The following is a 27,213-nucleotide window of genomic DNA, read 5'->3' on the forward strand; positions in this document are numbered from 1 at the left end:
CTCGCTTATATTTGCCTACGTAAAAGCGACTATTAAAATATATGCTCAAGCAAAAAGTGGCCACTTTACGAGAAGACTGTGCAACCTTAGTTTCCCTTTTGTAGTAGCTTCTCCTTGGCTGGAACGATTATTGATGCCTTGCATGGGAAGGAGAGCGGTGTCAGTCATTGTTTCGGTGGCACCGATTACTTGAGGAACACTCGTATGAATCTTCCTCCCATTATTTTCATTTTAGGGAAAAATGCTTGTTGTGACGTGTGGTTTATTCGCTATGTTTAAACAGTTTTGTTGCTTTGCAGTTGTCGAAGATGGGACTGATTTAGTTATTGCATCAAGCTTTAAAGGCAATGAGGTCATTGCCAAAGTTCTGTGTTTTTGCTTTCTATCCCCTTTTCCAACAGCAATCTTTTTGCTGTGAATAATTGTGTGTCATAATTGCAGTTATATTAGTTTTTATGACACTATGAGGAACTGCGGGAATTTCTATAGTGCTTGAATCGCTTTTTACAATGTGATAAACCGGAATCGCCTGCTCCAAAAGCTCGAATGTCGGGGACACGCTACCACAGCCGTGATGAAGCACTCACGCATCTTTTTGCTGCAGATTATACTTCTGAGCATCGCCAGCAATGACGGGGCCCATATGCTGGACGAACCACAGGACGCCACGAAATTGATTGTTCTCGAGCCAACCACGGGAAAACAGTGGTTCCAAGGACCCATCTTGGTGGATTTCAAGTTCGGAGCATTAGGAGCCTGCCAGCACTGGTCTTCAGCTACGATGCCTCTACAGAAGCCGCTATCCCACGCCAGTCATTCGAGGCACGCTACCATAGTCAGGAAGGAACGGTCGGACATCTTTTTGCTGGAGGTTCGTTATTTGAATACTTCTAACTTGCCGTCGTTCAAGCAACTATTGCCTGCTAGTGGTATCCTGCCCCAGTGCTTGGTATTGCTGTTTTCGTTGCGTGTGGTCTTGGTTTCGGGACGTCATGTCCTTAAGTTTGCAGTGTGAAATAAATGAAATATGGGCTACAAAAGCCATGTTTTGGCTGCAGAAGCTGCTACAAGCAGTTCTTTTGTAAGCTTCACCACTGATGATTACATTTTGTCTGTTAATGCATGGAAACATTAGCCACTTGTGCTTTTTTGCCTTTGAGACATGCTCAGATAATTATATGGTTTGAAGTTGAACTGGGGGGGGGGGGGAGAAGGGGGAGGGAGGAGAGGGGGGTGCGGGGGCTGCATTGTTTACTTTTAGAATGTAACACTCATCTCCAATGTTCAACTCAAAGAGCTTCCCGCAGCGTCCATCTGCATCACACTGGGCAAGCCTTTGTGCATCTTTCGGCATGCAGGATACAACACTTTTTTATTTCAATTGTAGGCTACTGTATTACCGTAAAATACCGGGCGAGCGCCCACTTAAACTTTAGAAATATTCGCAAAAAAATGGGAAATGGGCGCTTGCCTGGTCATCAATTTTACATATAAATGTACTGTGCATATTTCCTAAGATCTTAAAAATTTGGATATCGGCGCTTAATGTGGAATGGGCGGATGCATGGTATTCTACGGTAGCTAAGAGTTGTACTTGGGGTATCGTTCGGTACAAGGAAAATAGTTTTTCTTCATATGTTCACAAATCTGGTTCCCTCCATTTTCAATTATATATAAGTGGCACAGATAAGAAAGATTGTAAATAATTTGATTCCTCAAAAAACAGAAAAAAAGACAAGTGACATTATTTCTAAGCTCACAGTTCACCATTTGCACCTCAGGTTTATTTCTATGGTACATACTACACAACAAGTGATCACCCTGTGCCACCTACCTTATCTGAATGCTGAGGATGCTTGCTTTTGTTTATTGGTTGAAGGTGATCAAGATCCTTTAATAACAAAGGGATGGACTGGATGAGGAAGCAGTTGTGGTTGTCACGAGCCAAAATTTCACCAGCTTCCACATATCCTTGCGATTCTATCCTGATAGCCTGCAGTTATCTGATCTTATTGAACTCGGTCATGCAACCGCATCTGGTAACTGTACTGCCAAATGTTCACACGACACCGAGGGCGGTCTTTGATATAGGGCTTTGCTTGACCTGCATAGGTTATGCAAAAGTGGATCACATATTGTTCCCCCCATACACTGCACCTGGAGGTGTCTCCTCTTCCATTGTTTTTTTTTTTTTCTTTTCTCTGTTCAATACACAAACTGATATCCATGGGTGGTGCCATATGATTTAAGTTATCTTCAATGTTTTGGTTTATCTGTAATTCCTGGCAGCAACCTCCACTGAGAGATCCTTTTGTTTGCCGAGTCACTTCTATCCGTACCTGTCTTTTATGTTTCCTTTGTGACGTATCAACAAGTCAGTCTACAATTTTTGTCACCATGCATTTTTATCCTAATTATATTGACGAGTAGGATCACTTGTGGCTCTGTTTTGGTTGTTGGAGTACCATAAAAATCCATGCTATGTTTCATGGGAGTTACTTCAGCTCAAGTTCAAGTTCATTACCTTAAGGGCATTCTCGTGGAATGCATTATAGGGGGGAAACAAGAATTTGTAGCGGCAATAACCACATTCTAAATAGATTAAGCATTAATTTCACGTACAGATAAACAATTGTTTATGTGTACATGTAAAACAAAACAACAGCTGTAGGTATTATTTTAGCATTCAAATGGTTGTAGACTTTTCAGGAATGGAAAAAATGAAATCTAAGTATGTCACCGAAGCCCATTACGTGTTACTATAAAACTGCCAAATTTGTTTATCAAAGAATGCATTAGTTTCACACAAAAAATTCTAATTAGTTGCGGGACCCTCGGGTCCGCCTACTCTGCGAGCCAGCCATGTTTGCAGGCCTTGGTGACGACATCTGCCTTGTCCCTTTAGTGTCCCTAGTCAGTCCCAAGCTGCGGGGCGGTGCCACTCGTAGATCTCTTGTATGCACTCTCAGGCATGGATCAGAAGGCGCCCAGGCGTCCCTCGCCTCAATTAAGCTCCTTTGTCCCACTTTTCCCTCCCAAGTTTTGGGAAGTTGGAATATCTGGCACAGCTTGCTCCTTCGAATTCAATGTCACTTATTAAGGGAGACGGAAGAAGAAGAAAGAGGTACAGGGCCTGAGTAACGAACAGGCTTGGCGTGGCGAACGCGGGTAGAGAACGACGAAAGACAGATTGTTTAACGTCTCGGTTAGAGTCACGTGGTTTATCGACGAGCTGCCGTCGCCACAGTAGTTGTGTCAAGGTATCCTGGTCCCCAGATAAAAATGATGAACATTAAAAAAAATAATTTTGTAATTATTGGAGTTTTAAATATTCTGAAATGTTTTGTGTATGTCCAATAGGTGTTGTCATGTAGCAAATACTCTAACTTGCCTAATTTCTGTGTCCATGCCCCTTTCAAGTAGTTTCATTTGGGGTTTACAGCTTTCTTAAATTACACTGGCACCTGCAGTGCACTTACGTGTAACTCATAGCTTGGAGATATCGGGAGGTTTAGTTTGTCATCGCATTCTATACAGACCCTAACCACATTCCACATTTTTTTTCCAGGTTCTGTAGTTGTTCATATGGACTTGATTGCTCTGGAAGTTATGAAGATTGCCTTCCACATGAAAGCTGGACATGACCCATGAATTAATTTTCAAGAATAAAGGTATGCACGTGTTTTACTTCCTACTGCATCTTGTGTGCACTTCCTCGAAATTTCTTACTAACATGGTTTTCAGGCACCTGTTTATCTCTGGGACGTGCACTTGTCAGTAACATCGGAAATTAACTTGCGACAGCAGGCTTAAAGAAACTCTGTGAATGCGGCAACTTTATCTTCGAAGGCATTTTTCAAACTTCCCTTGCTAAAATGGTTTCGTAGCATAAGTCACAAGTTGGTTTCACTGCCTAACGTCTGCCAGAATTAAGCTGAGGTTCCTGCACTGCACTTATGTGCAGCGCTTAAAGTCTGGGGGGTCTCAGGGGGTCTCGGACCCCCCCACTGATTTTAACGGATGGTCTGGGACCCTCCTCCACAGTCCCAGCATTAGTGAAACCAAAATCATATCTTGCAATAAAATAGCTTGTTTTCGGAAATCAGACATTTGGGGATTAGCATTTTGAGGGTTCCAGGTACGGTGGGGACAGAGTCAGCAGTCGGTTTTATTTTATGTGCATCTAATACATTTCGTCAGAACCCCCCCCCCCCTCCCGCCCTCCTCCCTTTTAAGGACCCCCCTCAACTTAAGGGAGACTTCAAGCACTGCTTATGTGTAACTCATAGTTTGCAGCAAATGGGAGGTCTGTTCTGTCATCACATTCTGTTCAGAACCTAATCACATACCACATTTTTTTGTTTTGTTTTCCAGGTTCTGTAGTTCTCCATAAGAACTTGATTGCTCGGGAAGTTAGAGATTGCTTTCCACGTGAAAGCTGGACATGGACCACTAATTATATTAAGAATAGAGGTATGAACATGTTTTACTTTGTACTGCATCTTATGTGCACTTGCTTGAAATTTCTTACTAACACGGTGTTTAATTATCTCTGGGAGGCACAGCTGGCAGTAACTTCTGAAATTAACTCGTGACAACAAACTTGAAGTAACTTATTGGATGCGGAAATTCTGTCTTCAAAGGAATTTTCCTAACTTCCCTGGTTAAAATGGTTTCGTATCATAAGTTACAAGTTGGTTTCACTCTAGTGCTCGCCAGAGTTAAGATGAGGCTTCTGCAATGCGCTTACATGTAACTCATAGTTTGCTGAAATTGGGAGGTTTATTGTGTCATCGCATTCTGTTCATAACCTAATCACATTCCACATTTTTTGTTTTTGTTTTCCAGGTTCTGTAGTTCTCCATGTGGACTTGATTGCTCTGGAAGTTAGATTGCCTTCCGAATGAAAGCTGGACGTGGCCCACTAATTATTTCTCAAGAATAAAGGTATGAACATGTTTCACTTCATACTGCATCTTACGTGCACCTGCTTGAAATTTCTTACTAACACGTAGTCTTGTGCGAATAGATAATTTTGAGTTAGAAGCGAATAGAGGTATTGGCCAAATATTTTCGATTTGAATATTGAATAGTTTTTCCATGCTTTTTACTATCATTGCATAATCCTTAGACGAAAACCCAGCTAAACTTGAGAACGTTGTTCCACTTGTTTGTTTATAAGCTAAGTTTAATCTATCTATATTTATGAACTGTGTCTTCAGAAGTTCTGATGTCTTGGAATGGCAAGTAAACGATGGATTTGACATAAAATGAATCCTATAGAGATGTCCAATTGAGTGAATTTACAAATCTTGCTATATAAAATAATCTTTCGTTAATTTGAGTTAAAAATTGAAAGACGTTTACGACTCCCTGTAACGCCGGATAAGAGCGCAGCTCTTGAGGAGGAGGATGGAAGGGTACTGAGGGATAGGTGACTCCCTGAGGTCGCGTGACCTCGTGGGGGCAGGTCACGGGACTTCAGGGGGGTGACCCTCGTGAGGGTAACTCTCATAACCCTCATGACCCCTGTGAGGGTGATCCTCGTGAGAGTAACCCTCGTGAGGGTGACCCTTTCGAGGGTAACTAATTCTCGCAACCCTTGTGAGGGTAACGCTTGGGACCCTCGTGAGGATAACCCTCGTCCCTAACCCTCGTAACCCTCACAAGGGTAACCTTTGTGACGTCATCTTGGGAAACTTCCCATAATGCAAAGCGCGATTATGGCGACGCCGCTCAAGCCTGAAACGGTCGCCTAAGAGCTGTGCTCTAAAAGAATGAATCGCGCATGAGGAACGCAGGTTGTAAGGGCATCTCTGCCTAACATAGTATACTCTTGCATAACAGTTGGTTTAATTTTGAAACTTTTACTACAAAGTAGATATGCACATTCACAAAGTTTCCATTTATTTTCAAATACAGCCGGCATACGTGCACCACCCCGCGTTCAATGTATGCTTTTCTTCCAAGCACGCAATTGCGATATTTCTACTTTCTGAAGTGTTTATCGTGGCGGGTTATCCTGTTGAGTGCGCTTTTTACCGAGCACCGTTGCACAGCGGAAAAGCAACACCCGCGGAGCTCGCTTCCGCCGGTATTGCTTCTCCGCAGTGCAACGGTGCGCGGTAAGAAGTGCACTCAACGGGACTAGCCCGCCGCAACCAACACTTCGAGAAACACGAACAGCACAGTTCTTTTCAAAGCGAATATAGAATAGTGTATTATTTGAAAGTACAGTTCGAAATTCCGAATATTCGCACAACCCCACTAACACGGTGTTTAATTATGTCTGGGAGGCACAGCTGGCAGTAACTTCTGAAATTAACTCATGACAACAAACTTGAAGTAACTTATTGGATGCGGAAATTCTGTCTTCAAAGGAATTTTTCTAACTTCCCTTGTTAAAATGGTTTCATATCACAAGTCCCAAGTTGGTTTCACTGTTTAGTGCCCGCCAGAGTTCAGCTGAGGCTCCTTCAATGCCCTTACATGTAACTCATAGTTTGCGGAAATTGGGAGGTTTATTCTGTCATCACATTCTGTTCATAACCTGACCACATTCCACATTTTTTTTTTGTTTTTCAGGTTCTGTAATTCTTCCTTTGGACTTGATTGCTCAGAAAATTAGAGATTGCCTTCCACAGGAAAGCTGGACATGGCCCACTAATTATTTCTTAAGAATAAAGGTATGAACTTGTTTTACTTAATGCTGTATCTTGTGTGCACTTCCTTCAAATTTCTAATATGGTGTTTAAGCAGCTGTTATCTCTGGGATGCGCAGCTGGCATTAACTCCTGAACGAACTTGGACCCGCAGCCTAGTCACATTCCCTGGGCTCTAGATATTTAATTTGAATTGTTCCCGCATCAAAAATTAGTTTACGTGTTGTCTGTAACTTGCAGCGGCAGAAAGCTGTAACTCTCAATCACTGAGCTACACATCATGAGTGACGACGGGAATCGTTCCGACATTAAAAATTAGCCGGCGTGTTGTCCGCACATTGCAGCAATGGCCAGAGCCTGTTAAAATGTTAGCTGCAGTGATTTAACAAAACCAATATCTCAGTGAACAATAAATAAGCAGTAAAATGCTATATTTATTGTTCACTTAGACATCCATTTTGTTAAATCACTGCAGCTAGCAGTTCAACAGGCTGTGGCCGTCGCTGCAAGGTGTGGACAACACACCTGCTAATTTTGGATGCAGGAACGATTCCTGTTTTCGCACATCACGTACAGCTCAGTGATTGAGATTTACGGTTTTTTGCTGTTGCAAGTTACGGACAACACGCCAGCTAATTTTCGATGCCGGAACGATTTCAGTCGTTGCACATCACGTGCAGCTCAGTCATTAACTGTTACGGTTTTTTGCCGTCGCAAGTTACGGACAACACGCCAGCTAATTTTCGATGCCGGAACAATTCCCGTATCTGTGGATCACGTGCATGAAAGTTACGGTTTTCCGCCATGCTTCTACGGGTCAAGTTACGGGCAAAAACCGTAGGGCCTCATTACTGTCATGCACGTAATACCTAGATAATGGTGTTACCGTTATGCAAGACAACGGAAATTGTACCGGCATCAAAAATTAAATGGCAATTTCCGTAATTTGACGGGATTTTTTTTTACAGTGTACATCACATGGAAGAAAATTCCCCGGCATCTACTAAAATTGTATTACCTCTAAGTGTTTTATTCCCCTACACACACACACGCGCACACGCACACAAAGGAGACCTATGTAACAAGGAGCGCCACAAAGCTTAATTTTAGATACTCATAATTCGGCTTGATGACCAGCTTGTCAGATGTAATATGTTATTAAGGATATTCTAGTCTCTTTTTATACTTACATTTACGTGACAGTTCACCCAACTAGAATTTTCAACGGATGGATGGATGGAGAGTAATAGCTATACCCTTTGTAACGGGTGGCAGCTTGCACCACCTGACCTAACATTTCGCCATCCCTTCTTTTCTTTTTTAATTTCTATGAATTTAGTGATAACAGTCCTCCCCCCCCCCCTTTTCTTAAAATAATTTTATTGCTTATTTTTATCTGCACTTTTTTTTACCCTTCCCTAGATCTCTTCCGCCAATCTTCCAATCTCCTCTTAGTTACCGGAATTCTTTCCCTATGCATTCGCCCATCCATGTCCGTAAAACCCAGTGCCACCTCCAAGTACATAGTCATCCCCCGAAAAATCCATAGTCATCCCCCGAGAGGTTGGGACAAAGTCCCCTGCACCTTAAAATTACCTGTTCTATAGTCTCCCTTTCGCGGTTGCATACGTCACAGAGAATGTCTACATCATGGAATTTAGCCCTATACGTTTTCGTTCTTAGCACCCCCGTTCTAGCTTCGAGCAACGAAGAGCTGTCCACTGAATTATCATACAGTTATTCCTTCTTTATTTCTTGTTTTTGTGCGCTGTATATTGTTAAATCTGATTTCCCCTGCATTCTCTCTTCCCACGATTTGCTCTCAGTTTCCTTTACTCCCTTTTCTACTGATGTGCTCTGATCGGCTCCGTCTCGTTGAATGTATTTAAGTCTCAGCTTGCTGGTTCGGTTTGTCTACTTAGTGTTTAGACTTTTCACATATAGATACTTGTACACTTTCGCTGCCCACCGTGTATCCTCAATTTCAACTAGTCTTTATTCGAATTTTACTTCACTGATCGCTTCTCTACTTTCGAAAGATGCCCAAACCATATCCCCCTGTACTCCCTCATTTTGTGTATTCCCATGTGCCCCCAATGCCAACCTACCCACACCCCTTTGCTGTATCTCTAAACCTGCCTGGATTTCTGACATCATACACAATACTGCATTCACAAATGACCGTCCTGACACCATGACTCCCTTCTATTAACCCCTAACGACTTCATATTTATTATAGCTCCATAGTGCCCTGTGTTTCATGATAGCTGAATCTCGTTTCCCCTTCTTTATTAAAATATCTTCATGGCCTTTAGATACTGTCTTCCTTCACTTAAACATACTCCCAAATATTTGTACTTTTCTACGTCTTCTATCAATGTGTCCTTTTTCTCCAGGGATCCTGTATTGTCTCAGAACGTTCTGATACGCGTAAAATGTCGTCTGCATACATTAACCCTGTCAAAACTTGATTTACTTTATGTCCTTCCTTTATGTAAGTGAGGTCAAAACATAGGTTGCACTGCTCTAACCTTTTTTCCATCTCACTGAGGTATATCATAAAGAGCAGGGGAGACAATGGTCAACGCTAAGTCCTCGTCTTATTGCTGCCGATCTTGTAGTTTCGGCTTTCCATGCTATAACCACCCTATTCTCCGTAGAAACCCTGTTCTAGAAACTTAACCATGGCTCCCCCAGCCCATATTCCTTCAGTTGGTTACAGAGTTTTCCTGGTTCGCATTGTCATATGCCCCTTGGATGTCTAAAAATTAAAAATGCTACCCATAATGGCCTTTGACTTGCCATTGTTATTTATATGCACTGAGGGATTACGAATAAATTTATCATGACGTCGCCTATCACTCCTGAAACCGTTTTGAAGCTCCCCCACAATCTGCTTTCTCTCTGCCCATTCTTCCATTCTTCTTTTTAGAATTTGCATAGCTAGTCTGTATATTACTGAAGTTACTGTGATTGGTCAGTATGATTTGATACTGTCTTTGTCTCCTTTGCCCTTATATAATAATCTAATCCTGCTCAATTTCCATTCACTGGGTACCTCCCCTCCCATAAGTATCTGGTCAATCACCCGCCTTAGTTTTAATTTGCTTCTTTTGCCTAGACATTTTATCAACTTCATTGGTATGCCGTCCGGACCTGTCGCAGTTCCAGTCGGAACATTTTCTTCTGATTTTTTACATTCCCCAGTGGTCATTTCCTCTCCTTCACTATGATTTCCTCTTGTGTTGTGTAGACTCTACCATTGCCTACGGCCTGATCTGGTCCTAGCTCCGAATATGCTGCTTCAATTTTATGTCTAACGCATTCTTTGCCTCTTCCCCCTATACCTTTGTCCCTTCCTATGTGATTCGTGTCTGCTGTAACCCCTCGGGATTTTTTTCCCGTGCACGGATGTGTTCCAGAAACATTTTTCTTGCATTCCTAACTTTCTGGTTGATGTATATCATCCACTAAACCCCTGCTCTCCCAATTTTTGCCTCTATTAATGCTGATGCCTCCCGCTTTCTCTCCTGAACATCCTCCCATTTTGATGCTACTTCGGATAGTGTGGCCCCCGTTTTCTTTGCCCCTCTGTGTTCCTTAGATGCCGCTTGGCGTCTCGATATTGCTGCCATAACATCTTTATCCCACCAGCTTTTTAGCTTGCGTTTTAGCTTTCTTCCTCTTTGTTTGATTCGATATTTTTTGAACTCTCCTTTGAAAACACAAGGTCTTCATATGTCCAATCTGTTTCCGGTAGCTTGGATAATATGGTCTTATTTCGCTTAGATATCTGCCGTAATTGTTTATCATTTAAGTTATTCCTACCCTCTTGTTTTGGATTTTGCATTTCAAGTTTTACTGTCCAAATCTGATATTGATTCTCTTATGGTCGCTCCCCAGACTTTTGTGCCCTCCTCATCTATTTCCATACCTCGTAACCTGTTGTATATCTTACGCGACATTAAACAGCAGTCAATAGTCGAGTGCGAGTTCTTTTTTTCCCCATGTTATTTTTTTATCACATTTCGCCTCAGCTTAAACCAATATTACATCAAGAGCTTCGCAGAACTCCTCTAACATCCTCCATATTGTATCTGTGTGTCCATCAAAGTCTTTCAAATGTGCATTCATGTCCCCAAGATAATCATTTCCTTGTTAGTGCCGATTTCCCTAACGTCTCTTGATATACATGTCAAGTGTTCTGCAATTTCCTCTGCTGCATCCGATGCACAAAACCCAGGATTGTGTCTAAACTCCCAATATTGACTTTGACCCATATTTGTTCCCTGCAGCCCTCTCGTTCTCTTTCCCATTACTGGCCCTTCACTAACACCCCAAACCCACCTCTCTTGCGTTCCCCATTGGCCCGGTTGCATCCCATCCAATAATATCCCAGTATGTACAGTGGTTCTTCCATGTCCCTCAAATGTGTTTCTCCTAATCCATACACAGTAAAGTTTTCGCTTTCTAATTGCTCCTCAATCTCCTCCCACTTTATTCTGTTCCTGCATCCCCCCGCCCCCTGCATGTTTATGAACCCTATGTCAAGCTGTTTGTTTTTCCAAGTCCTGCGAGGCTTCCTCTCACCCTCCCAAACCCTCCCCGGTGTATCTTCATTTTGGCCGTCATTTACACCGGCGCCCTCAGGGCTCCGGTACCCCAAAAGAAATGTACGATGTGACGTCCAATCCTATCGCCTACCGTACTACCAGTGGTTCCACTCTAGTGGATGCCCCATGTAAAAGGGTCGGAGCGAGTCTCGTACACCATCCTGTTTACATACATTACTCCGTGCTCAAATTTTTGGCTCATCCTCCTTATCACCCGGTTAGCTTTCACCACCAGCTTTTCTATCTGCAAAGACAGCACCCAGACCTCTGGGACGTTGCATATTTGTACATGCACCGTCTCAGAGACCTCTCTCAGCTTACGTAACCCCAACTATATCTGCCTGCCGAGGTTCTGACTCCGTCCCTTTAACACACCGTTTAGTCCTGCATGTACTACCACTAGGTTCTCTCCCTCCCTGTTTTCCCATACCTCCTCATTCGCTTTCCGTCTACCACGCACTTTCCTGACTGGGCCACTACGTTTACCCTCCCATCCCCTTCCACCCTGTCGAGCAGCCCCCCTTACCCCTCGTTATGTTCGATTCTCCTACTACCAGCACCCTCTTAACCGCCGACTGCCTGTCTTCACCCTCTCCAGCTATCTGGGCTTTCTCTGCCTCAACTTTAGCTGCCTTCCTCAAACCCTGCTGTATTGCAGCACTATATATACAACTGTACAGACTATTTTCCTACACTGTCAGATACCTCGTCACTATTTAACTGGCCCTCTGAGTCTGCCGCCCCCATTGCCGTCTTCTCTGCCATCTCCACCTTCTCCTTAGTAACTACTCCTGTCAGTTGCTGCACCATATCCTCAGACTTCATCTTATGCTCCTCCAACTCCGCCTTCCAGTCTTCCCCCTGTCTAAGTTACTCCACCTGTCACTCAAGCTCGGCTCGCTGTTCCCGTTCTCGCCTCAGCTCTCCAGCCACGCTTTCCATCTTGCTTGCCCATTCCCTGGTCGTCTCCTCCACATCCGCTTCGGCCCTCTTAATCAACTCTCCAACATGCGCCTCGAGCTGAACCCACTTCTCTCGCTCTACCAGTATATCCCGCTTTAAATCCTGAAAAGTATCCGTCCGTTCCCTTCCTATTCTCCTAAAACCAAGTAATACCGTCTCGCAACTCTGGCATATAAACCTGCTTCCCTCGGTATACAGTTTTGAATCCCGTACCATCATGCATGCAGCACCAACGGCCACACTCCTCACATTCTACATCGGGTCCTTCTTTTACTTTAGGCTGGGCGTCCGTCTTTCGTCGCGTGTTCACCATTGCCTGCCGTCACACAGCTTGACCCCACGACAAATATTCTACCAAAACTCAACCGAAGAAAGCCTCGGTTCATCTCTGCCCGCACAACCAACTAGCCCGCCAAAAGTTTCAAACGTGCACGTGGTTCGGTCTCGTGACCCAACCTAAAAATTTGCTTTAACCCAACTATGGTATCGCTACTTTAAAAACTGCTTTATATTACCCCATAAACACACCACTGTAAGAGCAAAAGTGCTTTACAGCAAGGCGCCAAACCTGGAAGATCAACCACAATAGAGTGTGCCACTGGCCTTTAGCGCGCAACACCACCGATGAAGATCCAACAAGCAAGCCTATCCTATCGCTACTTTAAAAACTGCTTTCTACTATCCCATAAACACACACACTCAGCTGGACTAAATATACAAAAATCACTTAGATTTCGCCCAACATATCGTTTTCGTTTTTGTTTTCTAGGTTTTCCGTATTTGTGTAAAAATGTCGTGAAAACTACACTAATGAGGTTTCTGCAGGGGGTGTTATACATCCAGAGGGACATAATATAGGGGTCTAATCGTCGCGCTAAGTTGAATACTCAACAGAAATATGAGAATTAACTTTTAAATATTTGAAAGTAAACGTATGGTTCATACTAGAAACTTGCTGAGCGTCATCAAAAAACAAAAACAAAATTTTGAATTTTTAGTAAGACCGAGCGCGTCGGAAGCGCAGGAGTGCCTTCAATTTGTCACTGGTGCAACAGGCACAAGACTAGAGCTGAGAAAAAGTGTATGATAAGAGACGGAAAAACGACTCGGGCGCGTCATCGCAAGTAGCCTTGCGCCTGCTGCACGATTGGAAATTGTAGCGGCCCACCGTGCATCCCACGTGCTCCAATTTTCTTTTAAAACTGACTGATTTAGTTGTTTTTGGATTACGCTCAAATCGAAAGCAGGGCTGGGCGATTGTTACCCGTTGGATTACTCAATTAATTATCTAATAGCGACAAATCCTTAAACCGTTGATCGGTTGAATTGTGACCAACCCAAACAAAACAAGAAAAAAAAACGTTCTACGCTTTCCTCATCTGACAAACTTGGATTTGAGAAAGGAAAAAGGATTTTTCAATTTCATAGTGCGCGCGTTCACGACAGGAGACAAGCTCGAAATCTCTGCAAAGTGTCGGCAGTAAAGCTATTGTTTTAAAACGCAACAAATTTTAGCGAAATCCTGGAGTAGTCGTGTGATCGTCATATATTTGATGTATTCAAAGACACAAAGTTGGTTACCGGCAACGTTCCCGTTCATCCCAAAGCTGACGGGCGAGCCGTCAGTCGCGTCGTTTAGTGGCGGTGGTTCGACCGAAAAGGCTGGGGGGCTTAGCTGGACAATCGACTGGATATTCACTAGGCAAATCTTGGACACCCCGCCGACTGAGGTTCCTGTCAAACTAGCGAGAACAGAAAGAATGAGGAACACGTGTCTACATTATTAGCGAGGTTCAACAGCTGAGCGGGAGAAACTGCATGTCGGGAGACGGTTATGAACTTGAGCGAGCTAGTGGTGCATTTTAGAGAGTTTACAACGCTAAAGGCCCTGTGATACTGAGGCAACTGTTGGACAACTTTATCCGGCAACACGAAGAAATCGTGTTGGCCGGCCACCCTGTCACATCGCTGCAACAACAACAGTCGGGCAACATGTTGCTGCTGCCCGGCAACCGTGCTGTCCGACAATCGTGTCGCACCGCGCAGACGGCGGGGACGACACGGGCAACACTCCTCCATCTTCATTGTTTACCTTCGTTCGTGTGCTGCGAGGAGCAACTGGAAATATGATTCGACAAAGTGCTAGTGCGCTCGAAGAGCCGGAAATAACCACGAGACTACTTGAACCAGTGACTGTGATTAGAAAAGTTGACACGGGAAGTATTTTCCACTCTTTATTTTATCAAAATGTTCTTCATTCTCTGAAACCTCAGATAGCCCTAACTGAGGAAAACCGTATGAAGTGTTTCTGTCCGGTTCTTTCGTTCATGGAATTACTATTTCTACTATAGAATTGAGTTAGCACCGGCAGTACCCCAAAGCGTCTTTTGTAGTGTTGTGTTCAGCTGAACTGACAGTGCTTAAAAACTGCGACACCGATACGATCGGCCTTTGAAACAATTTTTCAACGCTGTCTATTTCCCTACCGCCTGTTATGGGTTCACTTCATTCACCAAAACGTCCTGGGTATTTTTGAAAGGAATCAGGTTTCTGGTAGCGGCTTTATCCAAGTTCCAAGCATCAACAATCATGACCATGGTGGTCGTTTTAATCCTTTGATTTTTTACTGGATGATTTTTATTATACTATATCAGTTGAGTAGGCTTGCCATTTTATTTGACTAGCAGTAATATAAGCTGGTTTCTCGGCAGTTCTAATTTTAACCCCAGTCTGAACGTTCACGATTGTAGCTGTGACAAATTTGACAATTGCTTTGCGTAATTACGCAGGAAAACTTTCCATCAAATAATTTTAGCTGCACGCCAGCCTTATTCTTAAATAACGTTTTCGAAGACTTCATTCGACTAAGACGTTATTGATAAGCTCTGCCATCGAAGCTATCTGTGTTTTCATGTTGCCGGCCCGAAATTCGCTCAGCCAGCGATCAGGGCAACACATGTTGTCCAACACAAATTCCTGCTGTTTTTGTTGCCGAAAGCTGTCATACCGAGGCAACATTTTAGTTGTCGTCCATGTTTTCCTGCTGTTGCCGTGATGTGACAGGCTTGTCAGACAACACGGGGAGTGAGGAACAAGTTGCCCGACTGTTGGACAACGTGTTGTGTTGCGGTTGCCGTCGTGTTGCCACAATGTGAGAGGGTATTAAAAACGCGAAGGACGCGATTGAGTGATAAAGATTTTACGACGTGTCGTCTGTTATCAGGAAACGTATGTTTTTTTCTTTTTTTAATTAATTGAGCTGGAGGTAGCTCTCTGCGGTGTACGTCCTTCTTCTAATTTACCTTCGTGTCTTTATCGCCTTTAATTACCTATCTGTCGGCTGCTTCAGGGCCTAGCGTGACCTTTTTCTTGGCTCAAGCCGAACGGCGTCTCTGTCCTTGAAAAATATCACCGGGCAGCCTCAGATAACAGCGAAGCGCGCAATAGTCAAAACTGCGTGCAGCAACGGCGGCGAACGAGCCCCCAAAAAATGAAAAACACGAAAATAAGATTTTGTTTTTCTACATAGGAATTCGGGGGATACAATTATTCACGCCTTCTACCTTCCTATAACAAGTGTCCTCACCTGAGTTTGTTAGGTAGAAGACACATGAGGAACGCTAAATTTAAACTGATAAGTCTCTTGAGAAGAAACAGACGTGGCGTATCCTGCGCCACTTTTACTTGCCTCAGTATTAGACACATCGCAGACGTGGAGGAGTATACCAGTTTGAAGGGCAAACTTTTGGTAAAATTTGAGCTTAATCTAGGCTGCAGGGGCTAGGTTGGCAGGCCATAGCAAGACGGCTAGGTCACATTTTACACATGTTGCTTCAACGCCAACCGAGTGTCTGTTTAGAACAGCAGTGACTAATGTGAACAAGCAAATGAGCTCGTTCCTGCCGGAAAATATGAACGAACTTATCTACATCCACGAGTAGAGAAATGAGCTGTCACTCTCTCCTTGGACTGTTCTCAAAAACACATCAAAGTTGAACTGTAATTGATAATATATACATTGAGCTGTTTAAAAATGAGCAAATGCAAGAAGTGTAATTTTGTCCACTTTAAAATATTATGCATCGAAATTGGCGAAACCGATTTTTCTATTTATTCGTTAATGAAGAGGTGCAGATTAATGGAGTTAATTAATTTATTCGACGCTCGGCCCTATATTACCCATATATTTCTTTTTATTAACGTTAATTAACATTATTTAGCTAATTATCTGACTTCGCCTGACGATGAGCTCTCTAGATTATGCTTCCCTAGCGGAATAAGCAACATGCAAAAACTCCATTAACGTAGCTTTTAAGTTGTTTTTTTAACAAATCTGCAAAGCTTAAAAGAACACCTGGTATATTTTTATTTAGCTGCAGTAGCCATTGCAACTCTACATTAAAATTCTAATTTGTTATTCTACCTTTTTTTAAAAGAACACATCAGTTTTGAATACAACCCGTTATTGAATAGACGGCACCAACCCCTATACTCAACCGTACATTCAGTTGATATTTGAACACGCCAGTGTGACTGCTGCTGACTAGCCTATTCAGGCAAACCAGCAGCAGTCGCGGCAACCCTAGATGGTCTTCAAGTCGTCTTGTCAGAATAGATAGCCCTAACCGAAATGCTCAGTATGCGGAAGAAAAGTTGCATACCTTCGCCCGGGCTTCTCGGGCCGCTTCTGCTTCAGCCGCCATGGCCCTCTGTAGTTGCACAGGAAGGCGTACGTCTTTGCTGTGAAACGAAAATGAAAAGCAAATGTTTAAACAATCTAGCAGCTACAACTTTTAGGTTTCTTTAGCGTTATGACCAATCATTTGATGATAAGGATCACCCGTTGTTTCGATGAACCTTAGAAATAATAAACACCCGGTCGCGGCTATACTCCCTTGTAACTTTTAAACCCCTAAATCGCTCTTGTGTTTACATTCCCCAGAGTTAAATGCGCCGAAAGTGCGCCAAAAATATTGGAACAAAGAGGCAGGCTACAAAATCTCTAGAAAACATTTAAACCGGGTATGTTCGTATGTCCACTGCAATTGTTTTGAGGTTAAATTAATTTTAGAGATTAGTAAATTGCTGCGACCCCTCGTTTTTCGAAACGACGGTCTCTAGATGGGATTTGTGGTGGAATTCAACCCCATGAATGTCTCATTTTAGCAAAGCAGTCTTTGCGATATTTGCTTCCTAGGCAATATCGCTAAAAAAGACTAACGAATCTCGCATCCTCATTTCAGTCTTGGTTCCAAACCCTAACACAACTCTAACTACTTTCCTAACATTATTACGCTCGCAAGTGGTGCTAAGCTATCTTCGATATCTGGCTATTATGGGCAGGTCATTTGACAATAATAATTTTTTTAATCTTTTGCGAATACCAGGATGCGGCATCCCGCTCAAAGTTACTAGTTTGTACAACAAAACATTGTTTACTAGCCGCCTTTTTCAATCTATCTGAAGTATGCAATAACCAAAAACAGTGAGGGAAAGTCGGCGCCGGAGAAGCTTTAAGAAAAGTATTTTATTCAGTTTTTTTATACTAAGTAAAATCAGTACTAGCCCAGAGAACAAGTACTTTCGCTTTAGCAAGAGCGAGGTTAAAGTAGCCCAGCAGTTAATAATAGTACTAAACAGTTGCTTATATTATCAAATATTTCCTTTATTCTTTACACAATCAAAGCTTCTAAATTATTAGGCTTGCCCTATATCCCAGTGCACTTTAAAAAAAGGCTGTGCGTCTACTTTCACGCACAACACTCGGAGAACCAATCAGCGCAACTTACGGAGACAGCTCAGCGAATGACGATGCCGAAACATCTGTTTACAGACTAAGTTGTGACATTAAGCAATGCAAGCGTGACGTTTTGCATTGCTTAATGTCACAACTCAGACTGTGTTTTTTGGTCTAGACAGATGTTTCGGCATCGTCATTTGCTGAGCTGCCTCCGTAAGTTGCGCTGATTGGTTCTCCGGCTGTTGTGCATGAAAGTAGACGCACAGACTTTCTTTAGAATGTGGGTATAGAGGTTTAGCATGAGGGGGGGGGGGGGGTTGGAAACTACCATTTATTGTTAAATGAAAGCACTAGACCCGCAAATTATTTTTATGCGTGACCCTCAGAACGACTAATTATGAAGAATTCAATGCATTTATAAGAGGTATTCTTAATTTAATATTTTTGCCGTGCAAAAACATAATAAACACGAATAACATGAAATAGTATGCCTTAACTATCAATTAATGTGGAAAATACGTCGGCGTGTAAACACACCTTTACACTTCGTTTCAAATAGAACACTTTATGCAGCGCTAAGAATACGCTCGATAGCTTCAAAATTTCACAAGTACAAATGGTGGTACTTTGACCTCTTCCTGACGTAATTACATATTTGCTGCCAAAAACGTGACACGTCCCCTCGGATTCAGAAGAAGTGATTTCTTGCTTTCTTCATTCTTTATTTAATCATTCGAGTTGTGATTTGTACCTTGCGTGCGCTGACGCGAAAATGAGATTCGTTTCCGGGGAGGCGTGAAAAATGTCCGCTAATATTTGCCTGTCAGAAGCTCTAAAGGCACCATCGGAGAGAGAACCTGATTTGATCAGTTCTTTTCATTTTTTTTTTTTCATTTGTACATTTTCCGTATTTTGTCATTCGTGCGACATTAGTCGCGATTATACTTCTCGTAGCATCAAATGAAGCTATGGAAGTTTCCATCGTTCGCGCTTGATCACTTTCGAGAAATCGCCCCCGAGCACGTACTCCGCGCCCGCCATTGCGAAGATGAATTCGGCTATAGGTTTTTGTTTCCTTTGTTCTTTTTAACAATTTTTTCGTTCCCTATGATTGTTCGGAAACGTTTGTTGCGCAGACCCGATACCAAGACCGGGTGGAACGTTGATATTTCAATTGTATTTATATATTATTCGAATACATATTGAGTTCATTCAGGGACAAAGCGAATAATCTTGTGTTCTTTGAATTAGCCTTTCCAAAGTAATACTAGTAGTACTGATATTCATTTAGTTATATTGAATTTGTAATAAAGCTAAGACATATATATTCCTTTGTTTACCTGGAAAATACTCTTTATACTATGTCAGGTCTATGTCCTTCGTAACAGTAGAGGACGCCTTCTGGCTAACCTATAAAGAAGTGACGAAGCCGAATGGTCACTATTTCAATAGTATCCGCGGTTGTGTGAAATACGGAGATTAGTATCTGACTTTCAACAGTATTTTACTCCATCGAGTACTCGTTTACTGAATGCACTTTCCAAATTCATGGTATTGCGACTGTGCCTTTCATTGTAGTGCACACAATGCGCGGTGTCAAGCATAATCTTCTATTTATATCGTTTCTACTCTGACCGCTCCTCTCCCAATTGCCCTGAATTTTATGCCAATCTAGCCCTCTCATTTTTCTACCGTGCTGTCACTTTTCATTCCTCCATTATGCTCAGTCCCCTCCTGGCGAACCTGGCTGGCTTCTCATCATAAGTGGACCAGCTCGGCCTGGTGTGGCCGGCGCAGCACATTTTGAACACTTAACTTGTGTTCGATAGTAAAATGTTTTCTCGTTCGCTCTCTCTCCAATAACGACGATGAAGACCACAACTGGCCACAAACTGCTAAACGCTTTTGGGGCGGTTTTTCTTTGTTTTCACACTGAGCCGACGAAAGATATTGGACGCTCTGTGAGCATTGTCATGGGATGCACTTCATTAACTCACAACGTCACCTTTCCTCGACGAAGTGTGAGTCATCTCTTTCAAGTTCTTCTTTTTGTACATTTTCTACCTGAGTTTCTACCTGAGACAGATGACCAGTAGCCATCCGCCTCGAGACAAGTCCAAAAGGCAGGTGTTGGCTTTGTCCATTACCGTCAGCGCGAGCTTTCCGCTTTTACCGAGTTTGAAAGCAGCAGCGTCAATAGCTTTTTTTTATCTTTAAGATCGCTGCATTTTAAAATTAACCAGAACTGTATTCTAGCTTCGCAACACGACAAATGAAGGGTGCTCTGGTCACTTACAAGATGAGAAACACATAAAGCAGCCGCAGTTGTCCCACCTCAAGCGTGAGCTTCCTACCTTTCACAATGTTTCGACGTCTCGCGGACCTCAACCGCGCAGACAAAGGCTGATAGGCCGGGCGTGCGAAGGACACGCCCTGCAGCTCACATTCTTCCCGTATACAGTATGGTAGAGTGTGAACTAAAGATATACAATATGGTACACAGTATGGCTATATGGTATACAGCCATGGAGACCACATTACGTCACGGATAAAAAATTAACACGCTTCCATCGGACGTGTTTGCTCGTCTCCTAATTTAGCGAAGAATAAAATGCCATTTGAGGACTAGCAAACAGAGACCAGTCGGCAAATGAGTCGTTTGCCTCCTACCTCGGGATTCACTGGGAGAGTCGGCGGTTTGAAACGATCGGATGAATCGTTTCCTTAAAGTATCAAGTTAAGAAGTTCTTAGGGAGATGGTAGAAGATGGGGCATTTAGTGTACCTTAGGTTTTTTTATGATTTTATTTGAGCAAGAAAAGAAAACGTTGAAAGCGTAAATTTTCTATTTATGTTGGCCGTCATTTGCGAGATAAGTTACGGCATTGTAACTCATCTCACGAATTGAGAAGATTGCACCCTGTTGATGTTTTTACATCCTTGTTTAACCCCTCTTTAGTTGCGGCATCGAAGAACCGCGATTACTCAATTAATATTGAGCTTAGCAATATATTTAACTTAGCAATATATCGGTGAGCATTTTACGGGAAATGTTTACTTCAACTGTTTATTTCGAACCAAATTGTCCCGATAAGCGCTAAAATCTGTTGAGTTGATGTGTTCTTTCCCCTTTATTTCAGTAAGGTTCGAACGTTTTATATATGATTTCATTTTTTATAAATTGCATCAATATGCTACTTAACTTGTACATATTTAGTTCCTTTCGTACTTTGTTTTTCATATATGTAGTGCACATGTGTTATTTTAGTATAACTCTTTTATGTTTGCCTGCATCGGGTCTGCTGGTTTCGGTCGCTCGGGGATCGTCAAGCTGTTTTTCACAGCTTTTCATTCTTGTCACCTTTTCAACATGTCTTTTTTGTTAGAAAAAATAAAGGTACTATTGCGACGACTACAGCTATTACTACTACTGCTATTATTATTATTGATATTCCCCAGTCCCTCTAATGGCCCTACCCCGCACACATCGTAAACGTATTCCCCGGGGGAATGCACTGAAATGTATCACCATCTGTCGGGTTTGACTGGGTTACTATGTCAACAACCAAGTATATCACCTCACAAGTGTTGTTCAGGAGGTCATGGACATATATATCCCTTTCAAAACATCTAAAGAATCTCGTTTCCCTAACTGGTTCTCTCGTGAAGTCAGAAAGCTTTTAAAACGGAAATATTTTTGCACAGGGGGTTTAAGAAAAGGGGACTTCCGATGTGGGAAGTTTAATCTAAATTTGCAGAAGGCAATGCAAGAAATTTTTAAACCGTGATCGTCAGGCGCATTGTGACTCGGTAGAATCAGATCTCGTTAAAAAATCCCAAGAAATTTTGGATGTACGCCAAATCGCGCTTGGAGAAGAATATTGAGTCCGAAATCATCTTGAATCAGCATAGCGACAGTGCGAAGGGCATGTGAGTTGTTCGCGGACCACTTTGCGTCAGTCTACAATAATAATAATAACTGCTCCTCAACTATATCGCTTACCTCGGAGTGGTTTGGTGACTTATTAGGTTGTGTAGTTGTTGATGAGGAATGTGTTGGGCTATGCATTAAGAAAATAAGACGCACATTGTCTGCAGGTCATGACGGGATACCCGTTCCAATCGTTAAGGGTTATCATGAATTATTTACGCCAATACTGTGCAGAATTTTCAATAACTTTTTGACGTCAGGAAAATTCCCTGGCGACTGGAAAGTGGCAGTGGTTGTTCTGGTCCTTAAATTCGGAGATAGTGGTGATGTTCTTAACAACAGACAGATTTCTCTTCTCTCTTCTTTTTCCAAACTCTTTGACATGGTAATCCATCAATTCTTCTCCTTTAAGTTTCGCAGCATAGTCATTCCTAATCAGCATGGCTTGATGTCCAGCAGATCGACATCTCCCAATCTCGTACCTTTTAAGTCTGCTGCATCTAAAGTAGTTTGTAAAAGAGGTCAGCTCGAAGCTTTTTTGCTTCTTTTTATTTCGACCTGAGTAATGTCGAATTAAGCGCTGTGTCTGTGTCCCTTCTTCTGCTTATCCTTGTGTTCGTTTGCGCTGTTTTATTTCTATGTTTACAATGCATCACCGACTAGCCCACCTCCAAACATTACTGAGTAAGGCTTTCGACGTAGTCAACCACAACATCCTCTTAAACAAGCTTTCCTCGTACGGAGCATGTTGTTCGGAATACAATTTGTTAAAAAGCTATTTGTCTGATAGGTAAACCTACGTCTGCTTCAACAATACTATCTCGTCCTTCTACAAGGCAAGCTCTGGAGTGCCTCAGGGATCTGTCTTGGTCCCCTCCTTCTTAATATTGTTGTAAATGATGTCTCTCAACTTGTATTACATTCTTCATTTCTGCCGTACACTGATGATATAAAACTTTACAAAAAATATCGACCTTAGAGGATTGCATCGCGCTTCAGAATGCCGCATACTCGTTCGGTCATTGGTGTTTAGACAAGGACCTCCGTTTGAATCATTCTAAAACAAATGTAAGGACATGTTCTCGCAAGACCCGCGATATAGTTTTCCATATAGTTATCATGGCGAACTGCTGCCACGTGTAAGTGAACTGAGGGACCTTGGAGTCGCTTTTGATTCAACTTTGAGATTTGATACTCACGTTACCAGAGTAGTTCAATCGGCCTTGCGCACGTTAGGTGCTGCGTCTCGTATAACAAAGGAATTCAAAAGCCCGTCCACTTTTGTTCACGCTGTACTGTCCCTTAAATTGCAGCTAGAGTACGCCTGGCTTGTTTGGAACGGCATTTCCAAAACTAACAGTTTATCTGTCGAGCGAGTCCAAAACAAATTTATTCATATCTTTAAATATCGTTACCTTGAGAAAGGTCATCCTTGTTTAAACGTTGGATGTAACTCTCAACTCGTCTGCTTGTTGAGCCGGCAGCAGCTTGGGGTGAAGGCAGATCTGTTGTTTTGGTTTAAGACCCTGCACGGCTCGATTAACTCTCCCAGCCTTCTGTCCGAAGTGAGCCTTAGGATTCGGGCGTGTGCCTACACGGTTCCAATCATCTTTTTTTTAGCTTGACTTTTCAGCCACTTAAACCCGATACAAAGGCCGGCTGAGTGTTATAACCGCTACCCTGATACAATTAATAGTTTTAACTTATGCGGGAGCAACTTCCGAAAAGCTGTTCGAAACTTCCTCTTGCAAGAAAAGGGCTGATCAGTAGTAGGGTTGATGTTTTGTAGTACGATATCCAAGTATTTGCTTTGTGCTCTCACATTTCGGGATGTCTCTGTTTTGTGCTTTTGATTTCCCTTGTTGATTTGAGTATCTTTCGTACTTGTTAATATCTTTATTTTAAGAGTGGTAAACCACGTTCCCCTTCTGCACTGTTGTGTATGTGCGTTTGTATGTGTGTGTTTTCCTCGTTTCTTCAATTGTGTAAGCACTAAGACCGATTGGTTGTTCCTGGAAACTTTGATAAACACTGATTGATTGATTGATTGATTACATTAATAAACAAGTATGTGAAGCTACGCTGCCTACGAGAACCAAGTAGCGTAAGCAGACGACAATGGAGAAAGGGTCTGCGCGCCGAGATCCTCTCCACGTTGCTGCAACGGGGCGTCGATTCCTTTGGAGTCGACAATAGCAGACGATTTTTTTAATCAGTACAGGCGCGGCCTTCTTCTGTGTAGTGGATAATTCTTTTTTTTTTTCAGTAATAAATCCCACTCAATTGACAGAAAACCTACGAGAAAGATTATTTGTCGGGCTATTTCGGCTATGTTAACAGATGCATTATCACTCGACAGTTTGATTCAACTTGACGTCTCCCATGTATTGACGACCACCGTAGGTAGTAAATTCGCGCTCTTTATTTGTTACTTTACGCACAAATAATAATTTTTCTTTTAAATTCATTTTTAGGAACGAATAAATGATATTTTTTAGCTATTTACGAAGACTTAGCTGGATACGTCAAGAAACCGATTTATGAGGTTTCTTTCAACAGCCAACGATTCCTTCGACTCACTTGGTATACACAGACAGCATTCTAAACCTCTGTCACCTTATAAAAAAAATAGAAGGGCAGAGTAGATCATAAAGTAAAGCGGCGAGGACGTATTCGGCATGGGGATATCAAGGAACTCCTCTAATGGGTAACAACCTGAAGAAGAATGCCATTGGTGCGAACCTTACAGATACAGGTATTTCCTTCCCGGCAACCATAGAAGTAAGCAGAAGAGGAGGCCACATAGCTGCTCAAGCAAGCCAAACGGCCATATCCCAAGTGAAGCCGGAAGTAGAGGTCGCGGTCGATGCGAAAGCCCCCTAAAGTGACCAAAACAGCTGTTTGCGCCAAGTCAGCAATCCTTTAAGTCCAATAGCTTCACTTCGTTTTGGTGGTCGTTGGGGGCGTGTCTCTCCAAACCAGGCGTCTCCCCCGGCTTCACCCCTGGTGGTATCATGTCGCCTCCAGAATCCTCCTACCTCCATGCCGGCAACCCACTCCGAGCTTCAGGACTGTGTTACATTGTCTGCATCAATCTCATGTAGCTCATTAGACAAAGAATAAAGCAAGTGTTCGCTGTATTAAACAGCCTCTCACCAAGACCTTCATAATGTGCCATTTTACAGTCCAGCCTACAGTACTCTCGTGGGAGCCTAAGCTCGGAAGGAGTTGTTGAAGTGGGCGCCTTCATTATAAGATATTATGCGACGCGTCAGTAGCGTACTCAGAGGGATAGCTCTGATTGAGAAAATATAGGGTCCCTTTTTGTGACCCGGTGGATGGCCTGGCGTAGGAACGCGGAACGACGAACGCGTTCGAATAAAGAGCGCCAGATACAGCGCGAGGAACAGTCGACGCCCCTCAATGCTCTGATGGGAGGATGAGAGGGGGTAGAGATAAAGTCGTATACCCACCATTCTTTAACTCAGTGGTTGGCGCGTTGGCGTCAGCGCACGCTTGCATATCCTCCTCTCTTTCACTTTCTCTCCCCAAACATACGATATTACCACTCGCCTGAAAATCACGGTTACGTACAGATTGAAATCGGACACACCGTGACCCCCAGCTGTATCAGTACCCTCCGAATTCCCTCGAAAGCACCTGCTTCTGCGGCGGAAATACCAGGGGCACATCGCCCAAATCTGTCGTCGTCGCATCGTTCAGGCTTCTCGAACATACAGTTCTAAATCCTTCACATGGACTAGAACTTGGCGAGCTCGAACTTAGACTTATTACGAAGAAGATGGCCTCCATAGAGGCCCTCAGTATGCCCTTTCGATCGCGGCAGGTTTTATCAGTATTATTTTAGAAGCCCTGCACAAACCCTAGCATAGTTATGCCTACAGGCGAAAACTAAAGGAGATAACTAAATACCATAGGATTGCTTTTGCGATTCTCAACATCTCCCGCCGACTCTGACTCATAATACGGAAGAATAAAACAATAAGGCTATTGATCACCTCACCTTATTCATATTCGACGATTTACTCAGTAGCAAATTGAGATATTTTAAGAATTAAAAACATTCCAACTAGATTTACTTTCAAAATTAAGCAGCGGAAATACAACGCAGCTTGTGAATAGTATTAAACAAATATCGTAACTACCTTATGTACATATAATGAGCTTAACTCCACATCATTTGATGAAAATGTTCTGCAAAGTGAAGCCTCAATATTAACAAAATATCTAGTCCCCATTTTTACATTTATGGAGGCTATCGCAAAGGCATTTTCAAGACTGCGATGTTGAACTCACTGCAGTAGATTAAATTTTTTATATTATAATATTGTGAATTCAATTAGCCCAATAGTTTCCTACTACTGCCTTTGAACTTTTCTTCGTAGTTTATATTGTCCGGTATCTATACAATTTATATATGTAATAATATGCATGACAAATTTGGCAAACAACCTATGAAATTGCCTCGCAACTGATGTTTTTTGGAGGATTTATATCGATACGGTCACATTTGGTGTTATTTAGTTACGGATGTTAATGTTTTGTGGAAGTTCCTACAACTAGACATGTTGCAGCGTTGCCTGCCTAAATATTACAAGCTCTTATAGTCGCCCTAACGCCGACCAAGTGTATATTATCACTCAGTCTCGCCTCCCAAGATTTTTTTTGCACGCATAATATTTTGTGTGACTCACATATGTTAATCAAGCCAATGATATATAACAATAAAATAACAGGAAAACTTACATTTCGACTCTCTCCACCTTGACACCCCAGGGATCTGTGGCCTCGTCTAAGCTTGCCTAGAATCGAATATAAATTGACGTGAATGGTTAATCACTTTAAAGACAAGGGGATAAATATAAACAAATTTCATGGCGGCAGTCGGAAGTAATTGTGACCTTTCTACAGCACACAACGGAAATCCCGTGGTTCTCAAGGGGGTGTTACAGATCCCAGTTGCAGGAAGGCCACTTTTCATTTTTTTGCAGCAGCCACAAATCATATGAATGACTCAATCGATCCTGTTAATGGCCGCGTAGAAAATAGCAGCATTTGGTTAAACACTCAGATGTTACCAGGCGTTCTAAGAGTTATGCGGCGTTTGTATTACAAATTCCTGGACGATGGTAGGTATGTATTTCCTTGTTTAACCAGGAATGTGCTTTAATTTTAATGACTTTCAGTCTTGTGAGCAGTATAGTGCAAACAAATACTAATACCGTTCCTGGAAAGAGTGGTATGTGGCAAAAGTACATTTCTTCCTACCGACCTTTACCTAGAA

At 42.6% G+C, this 27,213-nt stretch overlaps 1 protein-coding gene across 2 annotated transcripts in view; it reads right to left on the reverse strand.

Annotated features, from left to right (window-relative positions):
* LOC115309099 (band 7 protein AGAP004871) overlaps window positions 1-27,213 on the reverse strand; it is a 231,178-nt gene that overhangs the window by 17,549 nt on the left and 186,416 nt on the right. For both annotated transcript variants that reach the window (XM_040216437.3, XM_040216436.2), the window contains 2 exons: window positions 26,676-26,731; window positions 16,900-16,978 (listed from right to left, as the gene is read on the reverse strand). In XM_040216437.3, the coding sequence (XP_040072371.1) occupies window positions 16,900-16,978; window positions 26,676-26,731 (135 nt within the window). The remainder of the gene's footprint in view (window positions 1-16,899; window positions 16,979-26,675; window positions 26,732-27,213) is intronic.

Source organism: Ixodes scapularis, unplaced genomic scaffold, assembly GCF_016920785.2.
Source record: "Ixodes scapularis isolate PalLabHiFi unplaced genomic scaffold, ASM1692078v2 PGA_scaffold3__209_contigs__length_174095766, whole genome shotgun sequence".
Lineage (NCBI taxonomy): Eukaryota > Metazoa > Arthropoda > Arachnida > Ixodida > Ixodidae > Ixodes > Ixodes scapularis.